Source organism: Cervus elaphus, chromosome 5 (assembly GCF_910594005.1).
Source record: "Cervus elaphus chromosome 5, mCerEla1.1, whole genome shotgun sequence".
In the NCBI taxonomy this organism is placed as follows: Eukaryota; Metazoa; Chordata; class Mammalia; order Artiodactyla; family Cervidae; genus Cervus; species Cervus elaphus.
In genome coordinates, this window is record NC_057819.1 from 117083564 (window position 1) to 117102336 (window position 18773).

General features: G+C 51.7%; 1 protein-coding gene across 1 annotated transcript; it reads right to left on the bottom strand.

Annotated features, from left to right (window-relative positions):
• Positions 1 to 299: 299 nt before the first annotated feature.
• On the bottom strand, positions 300 to 18729 carry SPATA32 (spermatogenesis associated 32). Its single transcript, XM_043904882.1, has 9 exons — positions 17843 to 18729; positions 7521 to 7575; positions 6286 to 7175; positions 3396 to 3620; positions 3227 to 3279; positions 2264 to 2407; positions 1845 to 1916; positions 1636 to 1756; positions 300 to 1384 (listed from the first exon to the last, which is right to left on the bottom strand). The coding sequence occupies exons 1-9, from the start codon at positions 18103 to 18105 to the stop codon at positions 1069 to 1071; spliced, it is 2139 nt and encodes a 712-aa protein (XP_043760817.1). The 5' UTR covers positions 18106 to 18729; the 3' UTR covers positions 300 to 1068.
• Between the last annotated feature and the right edge of the window lie 44 nt (positions 18730 to 18773).

Below are 18773 nucleotides of genomic sequence, written 5' to 3' on the forward strand. Positions count from 1 at the left end.
CCCCTGGGCGCCCCTCGAATGGGCAGGGGCGCCCCTCATCTTGCCACAGGGGGAGGCATCTCTGGCGCCTCCCCCCAAATGCTGCTTGCAGCATCCCTCTTCCCTCAACAGCCATACTTAGCCTCAGCGGGAGCCCGGCCTGTAACTTATGTAAAGGGTAACCTCGCGCCCCTTCCACTCCCCCCACCCCGACCCAGCTCCGAGGACTCCCCATGGACCTTATTTTTATACAAGATTAATAAAGACGTTTGCAAAAGATCCGCGTCCGCTCCGTGCCCGCCCCCACTACGAGCAGCCTGTTTCGCTCAGCAAACACTTTACTTGTACAATTTCTTCGTAGCAGGTCTCTGCAAATAGGCCGGAGAGGGGGAGAAGGGCTGCTTCTGCATCAGAGTTTGGGGGCACGGAGCCAGTTTCGAAGGGCACATACACCCTAGTAACTGGTCCGCGAACCCTGCGGAAGCGCGGAGGGGGAGTACGGAGGGTCAAGCTTGCGGCTCGGATTAGAGACGCAGGGTTAGCTCCACCTGAGTCCCTGTTTCTGCCGGCTCCGCCCCATTTCCACCAGTCCTGCCTCCTACCTGGGTCCCCCGCCTCTTTTTCTTATGCCCCGCCCTATCCTTAGTCGATCCTTAGTCGTGCTGTAAAGAACAATATTGCATAGGAACCTGCAATGTTAGGTTCGTGAATCAAGGTAAATTGGAAGTGGTCAAACAGGAGATGGCAATCAGAGTGATCTCTTATTGCATCTCCCCGGATCAGGTCCCAATTTCTTGTAGTTCTGCTTCCATTCTGCCCGTCCCTCCTTTCCCCGCCGGTCCCATTTATCTGTCGGGTCCCGGCTCCGTCTGCCCCGCCCCTATCCTCTCGGTCCCGCCCCACCCTCACATGTCCCGCCCCTTATCTACATAACCCGGCTCCGCCCTCTGGCTCTGCCTTTGTCGACTTTCACCTTGGCTGAGCCGCCCGCTCTTGGGGCGACTGGGCTGGGACGACTTGGGACGTCGGACGTCGGGGCGCGGAGTTCGCCTCTGCGTGAGGGATTCCGGCTGCGACCGCCCGTTCAGGCTAGGTATCTGGGAGTAGGGGCTGCACGCTCCTGGGGCGAGGAAGCGAGGAGGAGGAAGAGAAGGGGGTCCTTCCCGAAAGCCGGTTGTGAGAGAGAGTCCCCAGTCCCGCGGGTCCCCGCCCAGCCCCGGGCGCACCCGCTTTGTGAAGTCCGTGCAGCGAACGCGCCAGCTCGGCATTGGAGAGGCCGATGAGGCGCGCGGCCTGGCAGAAGAACGCGAGGCCCGCGTGAGAGCGCCCGCTGCGGCCGTGGCTGCGGGACCGACCTTTCCGGCTTGCGTTCAGCCGCAGAGACCGCTGCTTCTTGGAGTAGTAGCTTAAAGGAGAAAAGTGGGTAGCCGTCTCGGACAGCGTCTCCCCAGTCCTCTCCATCTCACCCGTGGGGAAACCAAAGTGGGACAGGAATCTGATCGGGGGCAACTTGTCTGATTGGGGGCAACTTGGCACCTGGGAAACGGACCCAGAATTCAGGCTCTCCTCTCGGGGGCAGGGACATCTGGGGACTCCTGAACGGGGCAGTCTGCTCCCCCTATCTTGGGCCTTGAAGCTGGGTCCACTTGTGCCCACCTCATCACCTCCCGTACCGACTTGAAGGGCACATAGCCCAGACTCATCAGCTTGAACAGCATCTCCAAGAAGAGGGTTTGCAAGCCCTGGGGGTCACAGGCCCAGCTGTTCCTCACCTTGCCTAGGGGCAGAGAACATGGGGGAAGGTAAGGAGGAGCCTTCCCCAGGCCAGGCCCTCCCACTCCTGCCCCACCAGCCTTGCCCCTCACCCAAGCACTGAGCCAGGCGGTGGCTGTCAGTGAGGACACCCAGGAAGTCTTTGAAGCTTACGGTTCCATCACCTGGGAAGAGAGAGAGAGAGAGGAGGGGGTGCTGTAGGTGCCTGCCCCCCTGTAGAAGGCTTGCCAGCAGTTCTAGGCATCAGAATGTCTAGTCCTGCCTCTGGCCAAGCATTTTCTGAGGTCGAGTCAGGGAGAAATAGCCCTTGCTGTGTGAGAGCCCCAAGTCAGGATGAGGATTATCACGACAGTAATGTTTAGGGGTGAGGGGCTAGGTGTGGTGATCAGGGCAGGCTTCTGGGAAGAAGGAACTTAAGAAAAGGATCAGACCGGGGATTTTGTGGGCAGTGGAGGCATTCTTCAAGGCTAGAGGTGGGAGAGGTCATGATGGTAGGGACAGGGTCACCCACCATCCAAGTCCGCCTGCCGCAGAGCCTCACACATCTCCTGAGGGCTCAGCTGGACACCCACATTGCACAGGGCAGTTTTCATACTGCGCATGTCCACGGAGCCTGTTGGGCTGGAGCTGAACAGTTTGAAGACATCCTGGAATGCTGGGGGTGGGAGGGGGCAGGCGGGCAAGGTGAACCCATGCACAGGAACCCTGAGATTCACCCACTCTAGCTCAGATGAGACTGAAGACCTGGGTTCACCTATCCCCCGGGCATTAAAACTTAAGGTAAAGAACAGTGGTTGCTGTGTGTTGGCTGTGTGGTTAAGTGTCTGTTCAGTTCTCATGTCCAAAACTCATATTTGGACATGCTCATATGAAAAAACGTTAAAAACTCTACATCCAAGGCCACACCACCCATAGGGGCCATGCTGGGCTTTTGATTTGGGTGGTCTGGCTCTATAGCTCCAATGTCTGGAGGCTTCAGGAACCCTGCTGGCAACCTGGCCTGCAGTAGGCACTGACAACTATTGATGAATAGAATGATTCTGCTTTGAGGGACCCCTGGCAATATCAGAGCATGATCTTTGCAGGGACACTGGGGCCCCCAAATGTAGAAGTGGTTCCTTCCACCTCTACTCCCACAGCCCTGAACCCCAGCGGGGCAGGGACTTCAGATTCTTTTTTCCCATTGTTTCTTCCAGTTTCCCTTCTTCCTTTCATCCTGTTCATCCATCTACCATCTATCCATCCACCATCCACATACCTTGCTATTCAACAACCCCTCCCTCCCTTCTTCACTTACATACACACACATGCACACACATGCACAGAGCCATGATCCCTGGGATTGCAAAAATAAGCAAATTAGACTGGCATGCAGAGGTTACAATACAGTCACTGGCTTCTGCTGTGTCCCCAACCTCTTCTACTCTGAACATCCCCTAGTTTTCCTCCCTTCTCCCAGTCCTGAGGCCCTCACCTGCCAGCTGCCGTGCTGTCAGGGGAAGCAGGTTCTTGTCTGCAAAGCTGCCTCTGGCAGGGGGAAGAGAGTGGAAAGGTCTTTGTACCTACTGCTGAGTGATGCCAGAGTCAGGCAGGCTTTTTCCCAGACCCAGCACCCCAGCCCTGGCCCTGGTCCCTGCCCTCACCTCTGAGACCTGGTCTGAGGGCCTGACTGTACTGTGTGGGTGGCCTCAAGGCCCTTGAGCTGTCTGGTCCTCTGGGAAGCCTGCTCAGCCCCTGTGGCCAAGGCAGCAGCTGGTTCCTTCTGGGTCAGGAGGGTGGCACGTTGCGGCAACCTTTCCTTCTGGGTTCTGCCAGTCTGCTCCTCTCCTGGGTCTTGTGTGAGCAGTCTTTGAGGCTTCTGTGCAGGCCTTGGAGGTGAGGAGAAGACAGGGCTGAGGGGTCCAGCCCATTTGAGTGTTTGGACTCCAAGGCACCTGGGACCAGACCTGTGGATGCATAGCTTCACCTCCCAGGATTGGCCCCCTGCCAGCCTGCTCCCACAGCCCTCTCTCTGGGGGATTCTGGAAGCACTAGCTTGGAGGAGTGACCTCTGCCATGGTCACCTGGATGTTCTCTTTGCCGATGGTGATCGCTTGGTCTTCCGTCCTCTGCTGCCTGAAAGGCAGAGTTGCACGCTTGGAGGCTGGGCCTGTCCCCCAGGCCTGCAGTCCCCCAGGCTGCGTTTGGTGTAGATCTGAACAACTGTTAGCAGGGGTGTGCTCCACCCTTACCACAGGCCCGCTCCTCTCTGCTGGGGAACCTGCACTTTTAGTCTTTTGAGTTTCTGCTCCCTTAAGGCATCTAAATTTTGTGACTCCATGCCAGAAGCTAACAGGAAGGCTGTGGCGCAGGGGAGAAGCAGGCCCCAGAGGCCCCAGGTCAAGGCATGGGAAGGTGGGGTCCAGCCAAGATGGGGCTGTGGCTCACCTTACCCGAGGTCCCCTGGGGGGGAAGGAGCCCTTCTTCTGGGAAGATGTGTCCCAGTAGCCAGATGCCAGTGCTGGCCTAGCCCCTCCCCAGACACTCACCTCTGCGTCTCTTCTTCATCCCTCCTTCCAGCCACCTGCCCCCTTCTCTGGCCCTGGCCCATTCCTGAGTGCTCTTGTGTGTTTCCTTAGTCGCTTCAGTCATGTCTGACTCTTTGCGACCCCATGGACTGTAGCCTGCCAGGCTCCTCTATCCACGGAGATTCTCCAGGCAAGAATACTGGAGTGGGTTGCCATGCCCTCCTCCAGGGGATTTTCCTGACCCAGAGATTGAACCCATGTCTCTGGCACTGGGAGGCGGGTTCTTTACCACCAGTGCCACCTGGGAAACCCACCCCTTCCTAATCCCATTCTCCCTGACCCTGGGCGTCTCCCTCCTCAGCCCCTTCTCAAGGCAGGGCAGGGTTCTAAGGATCTGCAAGGTAGAGCTTTCACTTGAAGGGGAGCCTTGGTCCAGAGGAGGTCTCGCGTCTCATTAGGCCCCAAGTCTCGGTGCTGTCTCCCCTTCTCTTTCTCCCTGACTTCCCTCTTCCTACCCACGTCCATCCCCACACTCCAAGTTCTCTTCCCTCTTGTTGCCATCTCCTCTTCCAGAAGCTTCCCCACATTGTCCCTCCTCCCCCACCATGGAGAGGCTCATGCATCCGGGTGCATGCATCTGGGTCATGGGCACTGTGTATGTGTGTGCCTCTGTGCCTGGCACATGTGGAACATGCTTCTTCGGCCTGCGTGTGGCTGTGTCACATGCATGTCTGTGTCACGTGCTGGTCAGCAGCTGGGGTGTGTGTGTGTGTGTGTGTGTGTGTGTGTGTGAACTGCCTGCAGAAGTGCATCGTGACCCATGGACTCTCCCCTACACTGGAGGTACCTCTGAATAGAGGCAGTGGCCCCTGGAGGACCAGTCCCTCGGCTTCATTCTTCCCTTCCTTCAAGCCCTGAACACCATCCCTTCCCCATGTCAGGTCTTCACCATGAGAGAAGTGGGAAGAACTCCTTCCAGAAGCTTTCTTGCCTGCCCAGTCCCACCTCCAGGAGGCTCTCACCTCAGATGATCCCCAAATGTCCCTTTTTACATCTAAGAAGCCTCCAACAGGGCACAAGTGGGGCCTCCCCAAGGCAAGTCACTACTCTCTGATGCTGGCCTAGAGGTCTGGCGCAGTGCAGGGGGCAGTAAGCAGGGACCACACAGGGCTGATGGAGCCCGCGGGGGGCTGGGGATGCTGGGGTGGCTAAAAGTGTGGGTGGCTTCTCTAAGCATTGGAGACCAGGATGCTGAAGTCAGAGGAGCTCACTGGTCCAGGAGCGTTTGCAAAAAAAGTCTGAGCCGGGGAGCCAGCACTGGAAGCTTTACTGGTTTTGTCTAGTCATTTCTCTGGGGAGGAGGGGGACGACAGCTTAAAATGGATTTTCAGGAATAATGGATTCCCTTTCATGGTTCCCGGCACCGAGCTGCAACGCAAAAGAGAGAGTGTCACTTGGGCCCTGGTGGGAAGGACAAAGGAGGGGTGAGCCCAGAGGCCTTTTTGAGGAGGGTGCAGGGGCTCAGACGGCCTCTTCCTGCTGTGTGATGTGGATGGGCAGCGGCCCTTCTGTCACGTTCATTCATCACCAGGAAGCGTGGGGTGCTGGTGAACCCAGAATCCTCAGTCCTGCCTTGTTGGTCCTATCCAGGGCCCAGGGCTGAGACCTAGGGGTTCTCAGTAGGAAAGACACTAGCCTGAGTGCTTCCAGTGAGGGTAAGGCCATCTCCACTCGTGGCGAGAAACCTCCTCATGCTAGAATGGCATTCTAGTTCCGGCTTCAAACCCAAGTCCCTGCCCCCACCCTGGAGCACTTACCCTCCATGGTGCCCAGGCCTCTGTCAGCCCCGGCTTTGGCACTGCGCCTCAGCCCACCGGAACTTTGTCTCCAGCAGCCTTTATGAGGTCACTGAGCTGGAGACATCACTCAGCCAGCCCCTCATTCCATTGTCCCCCGCCCCCACTTGGCTGTGTGGAGTGGGCCCACCTGCACATCCCGGGGGGAGCCATGGGGCAGCCTCACTTACTCTTTTGCAGCTCCTTTTGGCTGAGGGGACATGGGCGGGGACTGGAGAAACTTCAGCTCCCCTTCAATGGTGGCCCTCTTGAACCCTGGCTTGCCGAGGTCAAGGTAAGGGTGAGGGACGTCCTTATCGCCTTGCTTTGGGGCATCCTGAGGTTCCCTGACTTCTCTTGGTTCCTCTGGTGGCTTCTCGTCCTTTGTGAGATTCTCCTGCTCTGGCTTGTCCGTGCTGGGCTGGGCAGCGTGATCCATGGCGGGCTCTGTGGGAGGTGGCATGGTCTTCTGGGGTGTGGTCTTGATCATGTGCTGCAAGCTGGGCAAGTCCATCCTGCTGGAGGAGGCCATGGCCAGGGTTGATGCAAAATTGATCAGCTCTTCCAGGCCCATGGAGGGCACGCAGAAGGACGGCTCGGGGCTTGGAGTCTTCTGGGAGGCTTTGTCTCGAGGGCCTTGCTGGGCGCTGGGGTCCTGGCTCTGCTTCTTGGAGCTCTCAGGGTCCTTGGGGACCGTCTGTTGGGCTGGGCCTCTGGTGGTCTCTTTTGTGCTCTTCTGGACGGGCTGCGTGCTGATCACTGGTTGCAGGCTGTGTTCTGACACCTGGATGAGCCTGTCTACCCAGAAGAGGTGCCTGGAGGTCTGCACGTGGATGGAGCGGTAGTCCTCGTCCACGGAACTCACGTAGCTGGAGTTGGACCTCATGCTCAGCTGTCTGATGCCTGGCTTTGTTAGCCCGTCTCCGTAGGGTTGGGGGGACTCTTCCCTGTACTCCTGGGGCTTGGGGTCTTCCTGTTTGGCCTTGGGCTCTGCCTGTGGGAAGGGCTTGGGCTTCTGTTCTGGCTCCACTTGAGGGACCTCTTCTTCGGGAACCTCTGGCCCTAGCAATTCGTCCTCCAGCTGAAAGGTTTCAACAGGAAGCTGAGGCTGCGCCAGGCTCCCCCACCCCACAACCGCCGCGGTTCTCCCCATCCCCCATTCTCTGCCCGGCCCCACCCCCGCACTGTCCTGCTCACTTCCTGCCTGACACTTGCCTCCTCCAAGTGACCTGCTTGGGGCAGGGAGGCAGTGGGGGCAGCTGGTGAGGGTGGGTGTGCATTTGTGTGCCAACCCTGGCCTGGTGCTAGGGTCGGTCCCATAATTGTCCAGAGTGGGGGCTTATCAGGCTTTAGACAAGATGGGCCTCAAGGACCCCTGCCCCTGGCCTCCCACCTCCCCCTACGAGATGATACAGTCCGCTGTTACCTCCATGTCTTCTTCCTCTTGTATTGGCTGGAACTGGTTTTGGTTTATGGCACCCCTAAGACAGAAGGAGACACAGAGTGGGAGACAGGGCTCCATGTGGTGGGTGGGGTAGCTTCAGGGGAGGTCTCTGGTGCCCTTAAAGCCTTCTGCCTTGTGCAAGGATGGGCAAGATGCCCCCAGCTCACTCCCCTGGTGGTGCCCACTCCCGCCGAGAATCCCATGGCAGACTCATATTCTCAAACTTCAGTGAGCTCAGAAAGTGCCTAGAGAGCTTTCCGAGTTGCCCCGCTCCCCCTACAGTCTCTGCAGAGGAGACTGTCTCCTTGGGGGAGGTCCCCCTCTCCAACAGTCCCCTTCCTAGAAGCTTGTATCTTTTATTTCAGTTGGAAGTGAGGCCCAGGAATCTGCATCTTAATCTAGCATTCCAGTGGGCCAGTGTCTTGCAAGCGGCTCCTCACAGAGGGAGAAGCCCAGAGGTACACCCTCTCCAGAACATGCCTGCTCTCAGCTCAGCAAATCTGAAATGCAAGGGTCTGTGTGGAGGGTACCCTTGGTTCTTATTGCTAGTTGGCTGCCATCTCGACCGCTGCCCTCAGTCATTGTAACCTTTCTCCTACTTTAGGCACCTGCCCACCCTCCCCTTGGGTAGTTCTGATCTCAGAGAAAGGCAATGCTAAGGGGTCAGGCTCCATCCATCCACCCTTCAGTCCTCCTCCAACGTGAGGGATTGGGGGCGGAAGCAGAGTGGGGGATGGCCTCCATCCTCACCCCTGCTGCCTTTTGGCCTGGATACTGGCCTTGGGGAGATTTTGGAAGATAGAGGGAGATCCTGGGTGAGGGTGGGTGATCTCGGGAGTTGGGGAGAAGTCCTACGGTGATGGGGGACTGGTTCTCACTGTGAATCCACAATGTCCACCGAATCTTTGCCACAGCAGGGAAATCCATTGGCACCTGGCAGGGAGAAGGACGTGAGGGCAGGGGACCTGCAAGTGCGGACAGTCCCTGAGCGAGTCTGGAGCTCGGGCTGGTGGCACTGTTGCAGCCGCCCCCCCTCCTTCCCTGTCCCTTACCTAAGCCCGTGTGCCATCCCCTTACCCATCCTGCCCCTTGCCAGCATCACCAGCACCCCATCCTCCATGTCTGCTCCCTTCCGCCTTTCGTGATCCATCACTGTCCTCCATTAGGGCAAATACGAATAGTGGTCACTTCCATTCGTTGAGTGCTAGAAACTAGCCCAGGGATTGTGTTGAGTACTTTATAGCCTTTAGTTCTTTGACTGAACACAAAACATTAGAAGAGGTTCATTTGCCCAAGGTCCCTCAGCTGATCACTCACGAAGTCAGGACTTAGATGCAGGCTTCACTTAAGGAGCTCTTCACTGCCATGCCCTGAATGTCATCCTACCCCAGAGCCGGTAACTGTGCGGGGTTCTCCGTCGCACCCCAGGTGAACTTTCTTCATCTTTTCCATTCCCACCCCTGCTCCCCTTCCTCCACTCTGTCTGGTGAGGCTTCAGATCTGCCACTCACTCGCATCCTAGCCACTCCTATCCTGTTCTCTCTTCCCCCGGCTTCTCATGCCATTTCACATCCTGGGATCATCTATTTCCAGCGCCGGGCCAGAATTCTCACCCCAGGTGCTTGATTGGAGGTGACGCGTGGCTTGCTAAGTTGCTTCAGTTGTGTCTGGCTCTGTGACCCATGGACTGTAGCCTACCAGGCTCCTCTATCCATGGGATTCTCCAGGCAAGAATACTGGAGTGGGTTGCCATGCCCTCCTCCAGGGGATCTTACCAACTAAAAGATCGAACCTGTATCCCTTAGACCTCCTGCAGTGGCAGGCGTATTCTTTACCACTAGTGCCACGTGGGAAGCCCAGCTGGTTATTTTGGAACATGAAACATCATTTGCAGAGGAGATTGGCTCCTTGGGGTACGTACCCCCTCCCAGTCCCCTTTCCTAGAAGCTTGTATCTTTTATTGCAGAAGCTTCTTTTTTATCCTTTGGTGATAGGGGCCACCAGGCTGTCCCATTCTCTGAGCCCCAGGGTGGTGGATAGGGGTTGATGGTGGGGCCATTATGGCAATGAGCAAGCCGGGATCCCTATGAGCCTGCAGTGTGACAGGAAGTGACAGCCTTGGCTCTGGCTGAGAAGAATTGCTCCCAGGATTAGATTAGAAGGATTAAAATGTGCTGTGGCCTCTTCCTAGAGGTGGAGAGGCTGGGGAGGATCCTTGCATGGCTGATGTTGGGTCCTGGGCTTTGGGTTGCTCCATGCACTTTGCAGCTGATGCTGGTGGTAAAGAGCCCACCTGCCAATGTAGGAGATGTGAGAGACATGGGTTCAATCCCTGGATCAGGAAGTTCCCTTGGAGGAGGAAATGGCAACCCACTCCAGTATTCTTGCCTGGAGAATCCCATGGATGGAGGAGCCTGGTAGGCTACTGTCCATAAGGTCGGACAGGATTGAAGTGACTTAGCAAGCCTGTAATCACAGGTTCAGCCTGGGCCTGGGATCCTGGATCAGCTGGGTGACTGGGCTAAGAGTGCACCAGGGACAGATTCCCTGTGGCCGGCTCAGTGGTCTCTTCAGAACTATCACTTCTTTGACCACCATGCTTTCTTTGACCATCCCTCAACTTCCTCCCCATCTCTCTTCTGCTCCATTTCTACCTGCCCAAACTGCTGCTATGCCCCAGGCTTCTGACCCCACAGCCTTCTTTTTCTTTGTTGTTGTTGTTCAGTTGCTCAGTTGTGTCCAACTCTTTGTGACCCCGTGGACTACAGCACACCAGGCTTTCCTGTCCTTCACCATCTCCCAGGGCTTGCTCAAACTCATGTCCATTGAGTAGGTGATGCCATCCAACCATCCTGTCCTCTGTCATCCCCTTCTCCTGCTGCCTTCAATCTTTCCCAGCATCAGTGTCTTTTCCCATGAGTCTCCTCTTCGCGTTAGGTGGCCAAAATTTTGGAGCTTCAGCTTCAGCTTCAGTCCTTCCAATGAATGTTCAGGATTGATTTCTTTTAGGATTGACTGGTTTGATCTCCTTGCTGCCCAAGGGACTCTCAAGAGCCTTCTCCAACACCACAGTTCAAAAGCATCAATTCTTTGGCACTCAGCCTTCTTTATGGTCCAACTCTTACATCCATACATGACTACTGGAAAAATGAACCTTTGTTGGCAAAGTAATATCTCTGCTTTTTAATATTCTGTCTAGCTTTCTCATAGCTTTTCTTCCAAGCAACAAGCGTCTTAATTTCATGGCTGAAATCACCATCTGCAGTGATTTGAGCCCAAGAAGATAAAATCTATCACTGTTTCCATTGTTTCCCCATCTATTTGCCATAAAGTGATGGGACTGGATGTCATGATCTTAGTTTCTTTTGCTTGTTTTACAAAATTTCTCTGGGAAGTTTAATCAACACCTAAAGCCTTAACTCTTCCATAAGAAGCAACTGGATATGGATAGAAGGAAAAAATATTATGGTATGAACTTCACTGCAGTACTGGGGTTTAGAAGCACAAATCTGAGGTTGACTCAACTTGGGGCCTCTATATTCAACCTGGGAATGTTCTATTAGAGATTCAAGTGACATTTGGTAGTGTATGAAATAATTTCAACTTCCAACTGTGGATTGCTTTACATAGAAAGGCGTTGACTTTGTATACTGCAACCATCCTAAAATCTTATTGGTTCTAGTAGCTTTTTTAAGATTCCATAGGGTTTTCTACATAAACAATAATATTTGTGACTCAACATAGTCTTACTTCTTCCTTTTCAACCTGGATGTCTCCAAGTTCCTTTTCTTGCCTTATTGCACTGAGAATAATCTCTGGAACAATGTGGAACAGAATCGAGAGTAGATATTCCTGCCCCCAATCCCTCCCAGCATCAGGGTCTTTTCCAAAGAGTTAACTCATTGGAAGAGACCCTGATGCTGGGGGGCATTGGGGGCAGGAGGAGAAGGGGACGACAGAGGATGAGATGGCTGGATGGCATCACCGACTTGATGGGCATGAGTTTGAGTAAACTCCGAGAGTTGGTGATGGACAGGGAGGCCTGGCGTGCTGCGATTTCATGGGGTCGCAAAAAGTCAGACACGACTGAGCGACTGAACTGAACTGAGCTGATTATTGCTTTGCTACTGAGCTTAGGGGAAAAGTATCCAGTATTTCATTATGAAATATAATGTTATAGTTTTTCTCATAGATGCTATTTATCAGGTTGAAGAAGTTTGCTTCTATTCCTACTTCATTTTTAAATAGGAAGGGATATTGAGTTTTATCTGATGCTTTTTCTGAATTTATTATCATATGTTTTACTTTTATATTCTGTTAATATATAAGTTACGTATGTATGGCTGTATGTGCTTAGTTGCTCAGTCATGTCTGACTCTTTGTGATCCCATGGACTGAAGTCCACTGGGCTCCTCTGTCCATGAGATTCTCTGGGCAAGAATACTGGAGTGGGTTGCCATGCCTGCCTTCAGGGGATCTTCCCAACCCAGGGACGAACCCAGGTCTCCTGCATTGTAGGCGGATTATTTACTGCCTGAGCCACCAGGGAAGCCAAGGAAGTTATATATAGCATGTGCTACATATATTACATATTATTCTGCTAATAATTCTATTATAATTTGTTTATGGTGAAATCTTGTATTCCTGGGATAAATCTCACTTGATCACAATGTACTACCTTTTTATACATTGTCAACTTTTATTTTCTAACTTTTAAGGTGAATTTTCATATAGATGTTCATGAATTGTATTGGTATGCAATTTTCTTTTCTTATAATGTCTTTCTTTTTATAATGTCTATGATGTAAGGTTTTGACATTAGAGTAATGCTGGTCCCATAGAATGAGTTGAGACATGTCCCCTCTTCAATTTTGTGAGTTAATATAAAATTTTTATTATTTCTTCATTACATTTGGTAGAATTCACAAATGAAGCCTGTGGACCTGGACCTGGAGTTTCCTTGTGAGAAGATTTTTAATTACAAATTCAACTTAAAAAATAGATACAGGGTCATTTAGCCTACCTATTTCTTTCTTTTTTATTGTGATAAAACACACATATCATATATTGCCCTTTTAAAATCATTTTTAAGTATGCAGTTCAGTGGCATCAAGTATATTGTCATGCAGCCATCACCACTATCCATTCCCAGAATATCTATTTCTTCTTGAGTGATGTTTTGGAGTTTGTATTTTTTTAAAGGAATTTATCCATTTCATCTAAGTGGTCAAATTTATTGGCATAAATTGTTCCTAATATTCCCTAATTATTCTTTTCATTTCTGCAGAGTCTGTAGTGGTATTACCTCTTTCATTCCTCATGCTGGTAATTTTTGTCTGTTTTTTTTTTTTTTTTTCCCTTGTCCAGTTTGGCTGTAGATGTATCAGTTGTGTGGGTCTTCTCAAACCTGCCAGAGATATGTCTGATTCCTGAGTGGTCACATTAAAGTAATATCTGTAAAGTAACAGGCTCCTGTAGTCACAGGCTCCCAATCAGCTTTTTATGATTTCACTCTTATACATGGACAACCAAGCATCACTAGGCATTTGAGAAAACTGCTAACATAGGAGAGCTAGATCAAGAGAAAAGACTACTCCAGAACACCAGAAGAAAAGCAAGGAAACTGAAAAATTCTAATCATCTTCAGAGATTCAGAGTTTAAGATATTCAGCAACATATATATTGCGTCCAAAGAACAAGAATAGGATACTATTTTAAAAAGAACCATGAAAAGAAAGAGCTTTTTAGCAAACAGAATTAAAAAATAAAATACAGAGAATATTCCTAGAAGGTAGAACTAAAATATCAAGACAATGTGAGAGAAAAGGATCAAAAGGAGATCCAATTCTGGGTTATAAAAGGAGATTCAGAAAGAATGGAGACCATGGAGAAGAAAAGCAAAATCAGTATTTCCCTGAGCTGAAGGATGTCATTAGCTTAAAAATGTTTGCTGAATACCCAGCACTATAGATGCCAAAAGATCTTTGTTCTAAAAGTTCATTGCATCAGGAACAAAGGATTCCTAAATGCTTCTAAGTGAAAAAGAAGTCAACAACAAGGGACGGAGAATCATACTGTTGGTGGAGTTAGCAATACGGTTGTCTTTAACATTCTGAGGGAAATGGTTTTTAACCTAGAACTTTATATCCCACAAAACTATCATTTCAGACATGGAAAAGTAAGAAAGTTTATTCCTTTTTTTTTTTTTTTGGAAGTTATTTGAGGATGTGCTAACGCAAAATAAAGGTATAAAACAAGAGTCAGGGATGAAAGAGCATATCCAACCCAGCAGAGCAGCTGAATGAGGCTGGGGATGTGGTACTGGGGATTCTTACTTTTCAGTCACTGAATAAGCTCTTCAGTACTATTTAACCATATGCATGTATTTCTTGGATAAAGTTAAAAAAAAATGTTGAGCCCCAGGGGTACTTCCCTGGAGGTCCAGTGGCTAAGACCCTGCCATCCCAATGCTGGGGGCCGAGGGTTTGATCCCTGGTCAGGGAACTAGATCCCACATTGCCACAACTCAGAGTTGGCATCCTGCAACTTAAGATTCCACATGCCACGACGAAGACTGAAGGTCTTGTGTGCCGCAACTAAGACCTGGTGAAGCCAAATAAATATATTTTAAAAAAGTTGAGGCCAGCTATTGTCCAGGGACTGGGCTAAGGGCAGAGGACACAGTGATGAACATACACAATCTCTGCCCCTTGGAGCTTTCAAGCCTGTGGCTGTAACCACAGGAGACCCTCCAATCTCTATTTCATACTCCCACTTGACCCTCCAATTTCTATTTCTTACTCCCACCTCTCCTGAGTTCTAGACTTAAACTGCAGTCACTGATTACACATTTTTCCCTCAGGGGGCCTCAACTTCACTGTTTAAAACCCTATGGATTCCTTGTCAAAGCCTGAGATGAGTAGTTTGAATGGAATTCCCGTTTCCTATTGTCATGACTAGGTGAGCTAGGGGCTCACCTCTTCCTTAAGACCTCCCAGACTCTACCTCAAGGTGCTAAGCTGAGGGGTCTTCCTTCAGTTGCTCCCTTCCCCTCTACCCCCAGGCTCCCCGACAGCAGACCTCTATCTAAGTGCACAGCTTCTTGCTGACCCTCAGTTAGAGGTGGGTCGGGTGTGTGGTTTACTTACTTTGAATCTCTGATCCTCTACACAGAGTCAGGCACAAGGTGGATTCTCAGCAAAAGTCTGTGCAAAGAATGGTTTCCTGGGACTTCGCTGGTGGTCCAGTGGTTAAGAATCCACCTGTCAGTGCAGGGGATACAAGTTCGATCCCTGGTCTGGGAAGATCCCATCTGCCATGGAGCAACTAAGCCCATGCGCCACAATGACGCCCATGCTCTAGAGACCATGCTCTGCAACAAGAGAAGCCACTGCAATGGGAAGCCTGTGCACCACAGCTAGAGAGTAGCCCTTGCTTGCCACAACTAGAGAAAGTCTCTGCATAGCAATGAAGACTCAGTGCAGCCAAAAATAAATAAATAAATAAAATTATTTTAAAAAAGAATTGTTTCCTTATTCTTCTCACCCCGCTAAACCCTTCAGATTATCTCCCATTTTTGGCCTCAAGTTCATACCTTGGTGTCCAGACTCTAGGATGGCCAACACAGTTCTGCATGTTTGACCCACCTTCCTTTCCAATCTCTCATCTTTTGATAAACTCCTCTCCCTGGTTCATCGTTTATCCTATCACCCCAGTTAGAGACCTGGGTCACTTGCAACCTCCTCACTTCCCCAGCTCCTGACATTCCCACCACTATTAATGACCTGTGCACATCCTTTCTCCATCCCCACTGCTTCTCTCCTCTTCTGACACCAAAGTCAACACAAACCCAGGACTCATGACCCCCTCAACACTTGGTGCTGAGTGCTTTGCATGCATTCAACCCTCAGGGCCACACTCTGCACAGGTGGCCACGACTCTCCTCTCATAGATGAGGAAGTTTGTGCAAGTCACACAGCTCTTGTGAATAGCACCACGACCTGAACACAAGTCAGATCAGCTCCAAACCCCATGGTGCTACCCACTGTGCTGGCTGAAATTTCTCTAGGCCTCTAGCTGATATAATTCAATATGGCCTACTGATCCACATTCCCCCCGACCCCGGCCCCAACCTGGGCATCTCAATGACTGCAGAACAAGCCTGCTGCATCACACCTGCTCACATCCAGACTCTAGGGTGGCCTCAAAGATCCTGCATAGTCTGACCTCTGCCTTCTTTTCCATCTCCTGGTATCCAGTTCCCTGCCTTGCCCCAAGCTCAAGAGGCCCTGGAGCACGGTGGGAACTTTTGTGCATCAATGCCTTTGCACATGCTGTTTCTGATACTCAAAAAGTCTCTCTCCTGACAAAAACCCTACTCATGCCTGACAGCTCAACTCAAATCTCCACTGTCATTATCTCTGTGACATACCTGGTTGTCTAACCCACATTTTAATTTTTAGTTAACTCATTAAACTCAGGGCCTAGCACAGAGTAAGAGTAAGTGCTGACAAATAATAAATGCTAGTGAGAGTGTGAAGGAAAAAAACCCCTCCTACGCTGTTTGTGGGAATGTAAATTGGTGCAGTCACCATTGAGAACAGTATGGAGATTCCTTAAAAAACTAAACATAGAGTTACCACAAGATCTTACAATTCCACTGGAGAACATCTGGAGAAAACTCTATTTTGAAATGATACCTGCACCCCAATGTTCATTACAGCATTCACAATAGTCAAGACATGGATGCAACCTAAATGTTTATCAACAGATGAATGGGTAAAGATGATGTGGTATACACACACACACACATACACACACTGGAATATTATTTAGTCACAAAAAAGAATGAAATAATACCATTCACAGTAACATGGATGAAGTGAGTGAGTGAAAGTCTCTCAGTCGTGTCCGACTCTTCACGACCCCATGGACTATACAGTCCACGGAATTCTCCAGGCCAGAATACTGGAGTGGGTAGCCGTTCCCTTCTCCAGGGAACATGGATGGACCTAGAGATTATTATACTACTGAAGAAGTCAGACAGAGAAAGACAAAGATGATATGACTTATATGTGGAAACTAAAAAACAAACAAATGAACTTATTTACAAAACAGAGACTCACACAGAAAACAAACTTGTGGTTACTTCCCTGATGGCTCAGGTGGTAAAAAAACCTGCCTGCAATGCAAGAAACCTGAGTTTGATTCCTGGGTTGGGAAGATGCCCTGGAGAAGGAAATGGCAGCCCATTCCAGTATTCTGGCTTGGAGAATCCCATGGACAGAGAAACATGGTAGGCTACAGTCCACGGGGTTGCAAAGAACTGGAAAGGACTGAGCAACTAAGACTTTCACTTTCAAGAGGAAAGCAGTGGGGGTGGGTGGGTAGGAATCACATGCACACTACTATATATTAAAATAGATGACCCACCAGCTGTAGAGCACAGGGAACTATATTCAATATATTGTAATAACCTATAAGAGAAAAGGATTCTGAAAAAAAAAATATATATATATACATTGTAAATCAACAATACTTCAATTAAAAATACAATAAAATACAGTTGTCTAAGATTAAAAAAAAGAAAAAAGAGAACGGGATGCAATAAACATTGCAGGAGTGATTTAAGCTGTCTGCATCAATGTGTTTGTTGAGGGGAAAGCTGTTCTCTGGTTGTTGATTTTCGGTACGTTTTGAAGGCTCACCCATATCGTCCTGGGAGAGAAAGTCCTGAGAAGAAAGTCTCCAATCCGGGGGTGGGGGAGATCTGGGCCCCCTTGTTAGAAACCTGGGAGATCCAGGGCCCTGAGGGGAAACCCTTGTTCAAGGGTACAGAGAGAAGGGCAGAGCACAACGGAGGGGCTCAGTAAATATGTTGAAGCAGACTGCCTTTCTCTGCAAAAGCCTCAAGCACCAACCACGGAAACACTTGATTTGATTTGGAGCGGGGGTGTTTCCTCTGCAGTTTGGGGTAATTCATATATCGCTTCCTGGGCACAGGGCCTCTACCCAGAACGCCTTTACCCCTCGGTGTGCACGTGTATCTGTACACACACACACACACACACACACAGTCGTGCGCCGCGCAGGGCCAACGCTGAGCGTGGCGGCCAGGGAAGCACAGCCCCTCATCCGCGGGGATCGCGAGGGGTCTGGCTGGGGTCTACCGTCCTCTCCGGCGCCCGCCCGGCGCGGCCGATCCCCGCCCCCCGAGCCCCGCCCTCACTTTCACTTTTCCCGCCTGGCCCAGCCCCTGCCCCGCCGCGCGCCCGCCCGCTCCCACCTGTCACCCCCATGCTGACCGAGACTCTGCGGCGGGGAGCGGGCTGGTGGCTGCCGCCCCTCCGCCTCCAGTGCGCTCTTTGGTGGCAGGCTGTGGGGGGCGGTAGAGATGCGGGGGTCGGGTGGGGTGGGGGGGGACGCCGGTGCCTGTGATGTCGCCGCCTCTGTGACGTCCCTGACGCGAGCCCTGCGGCGTGTGGGTGGGCTTGGCAGTTGGTGGGGGAGTCTTCCAGAGAAGGGGGCTCCTCCTCGCCCCGCAGCGGAGCTCCTCCTTGGGAGACATCCAGGAGGCGCTGCTCCCTGCTGCTGGACCAGATGGACCAGACGGGATGGCAACTGGTAAGCCTGAGGTCTGCAGGCCTGAGCTTTGGATCTGTCCTGGGCACACTGGCACAAGGCCGCTGCGTGCCAGGATTCTGCGTGCCCAGGATCCTCCAGGAACCTGCTGAGCTTGCCACCTTTGCCCCAGCGTGTGCACACGTATCTATGCACACGAACTTGGACATAGACTCCTGTTGTAGAGCCAGATTAGCCGAGGCACCCGGCGTGCCAGTGACATCGATCCTCAGGTTCTGTCCCAACGCCAGGGAATCTACTTTGGGAAAGTCATCTCTGAGCACGTGCAGACACCCAGGTGGCTGGGAAGGCTGGCAGTTCAGGCCCACTCCCAGTCCAGTCCCCTCAGGGACAGAGGAGTGGGTGGGACAGTCTTGGTTCTGGGCATGCAGTCCGCCTCCACTACCCCTGCTTGGGCAGTGCCCAGCCCTTGGCGCTCTGCTCCTTCTCCCCTCAGCCTGGCACTGTTCGGCCAGGGACTTCCCAGCTGTCAGCACGTGGGGCGTGTTGTCTAACTGGTCTGAATGGATAGCCCAGGGGTAGGACTGGAAGTCACTGGGAGGAGTGGTGGGAAAGGGCTGAAAACAGTCTTTGCCTAGGGTGGGGCAAAACTGG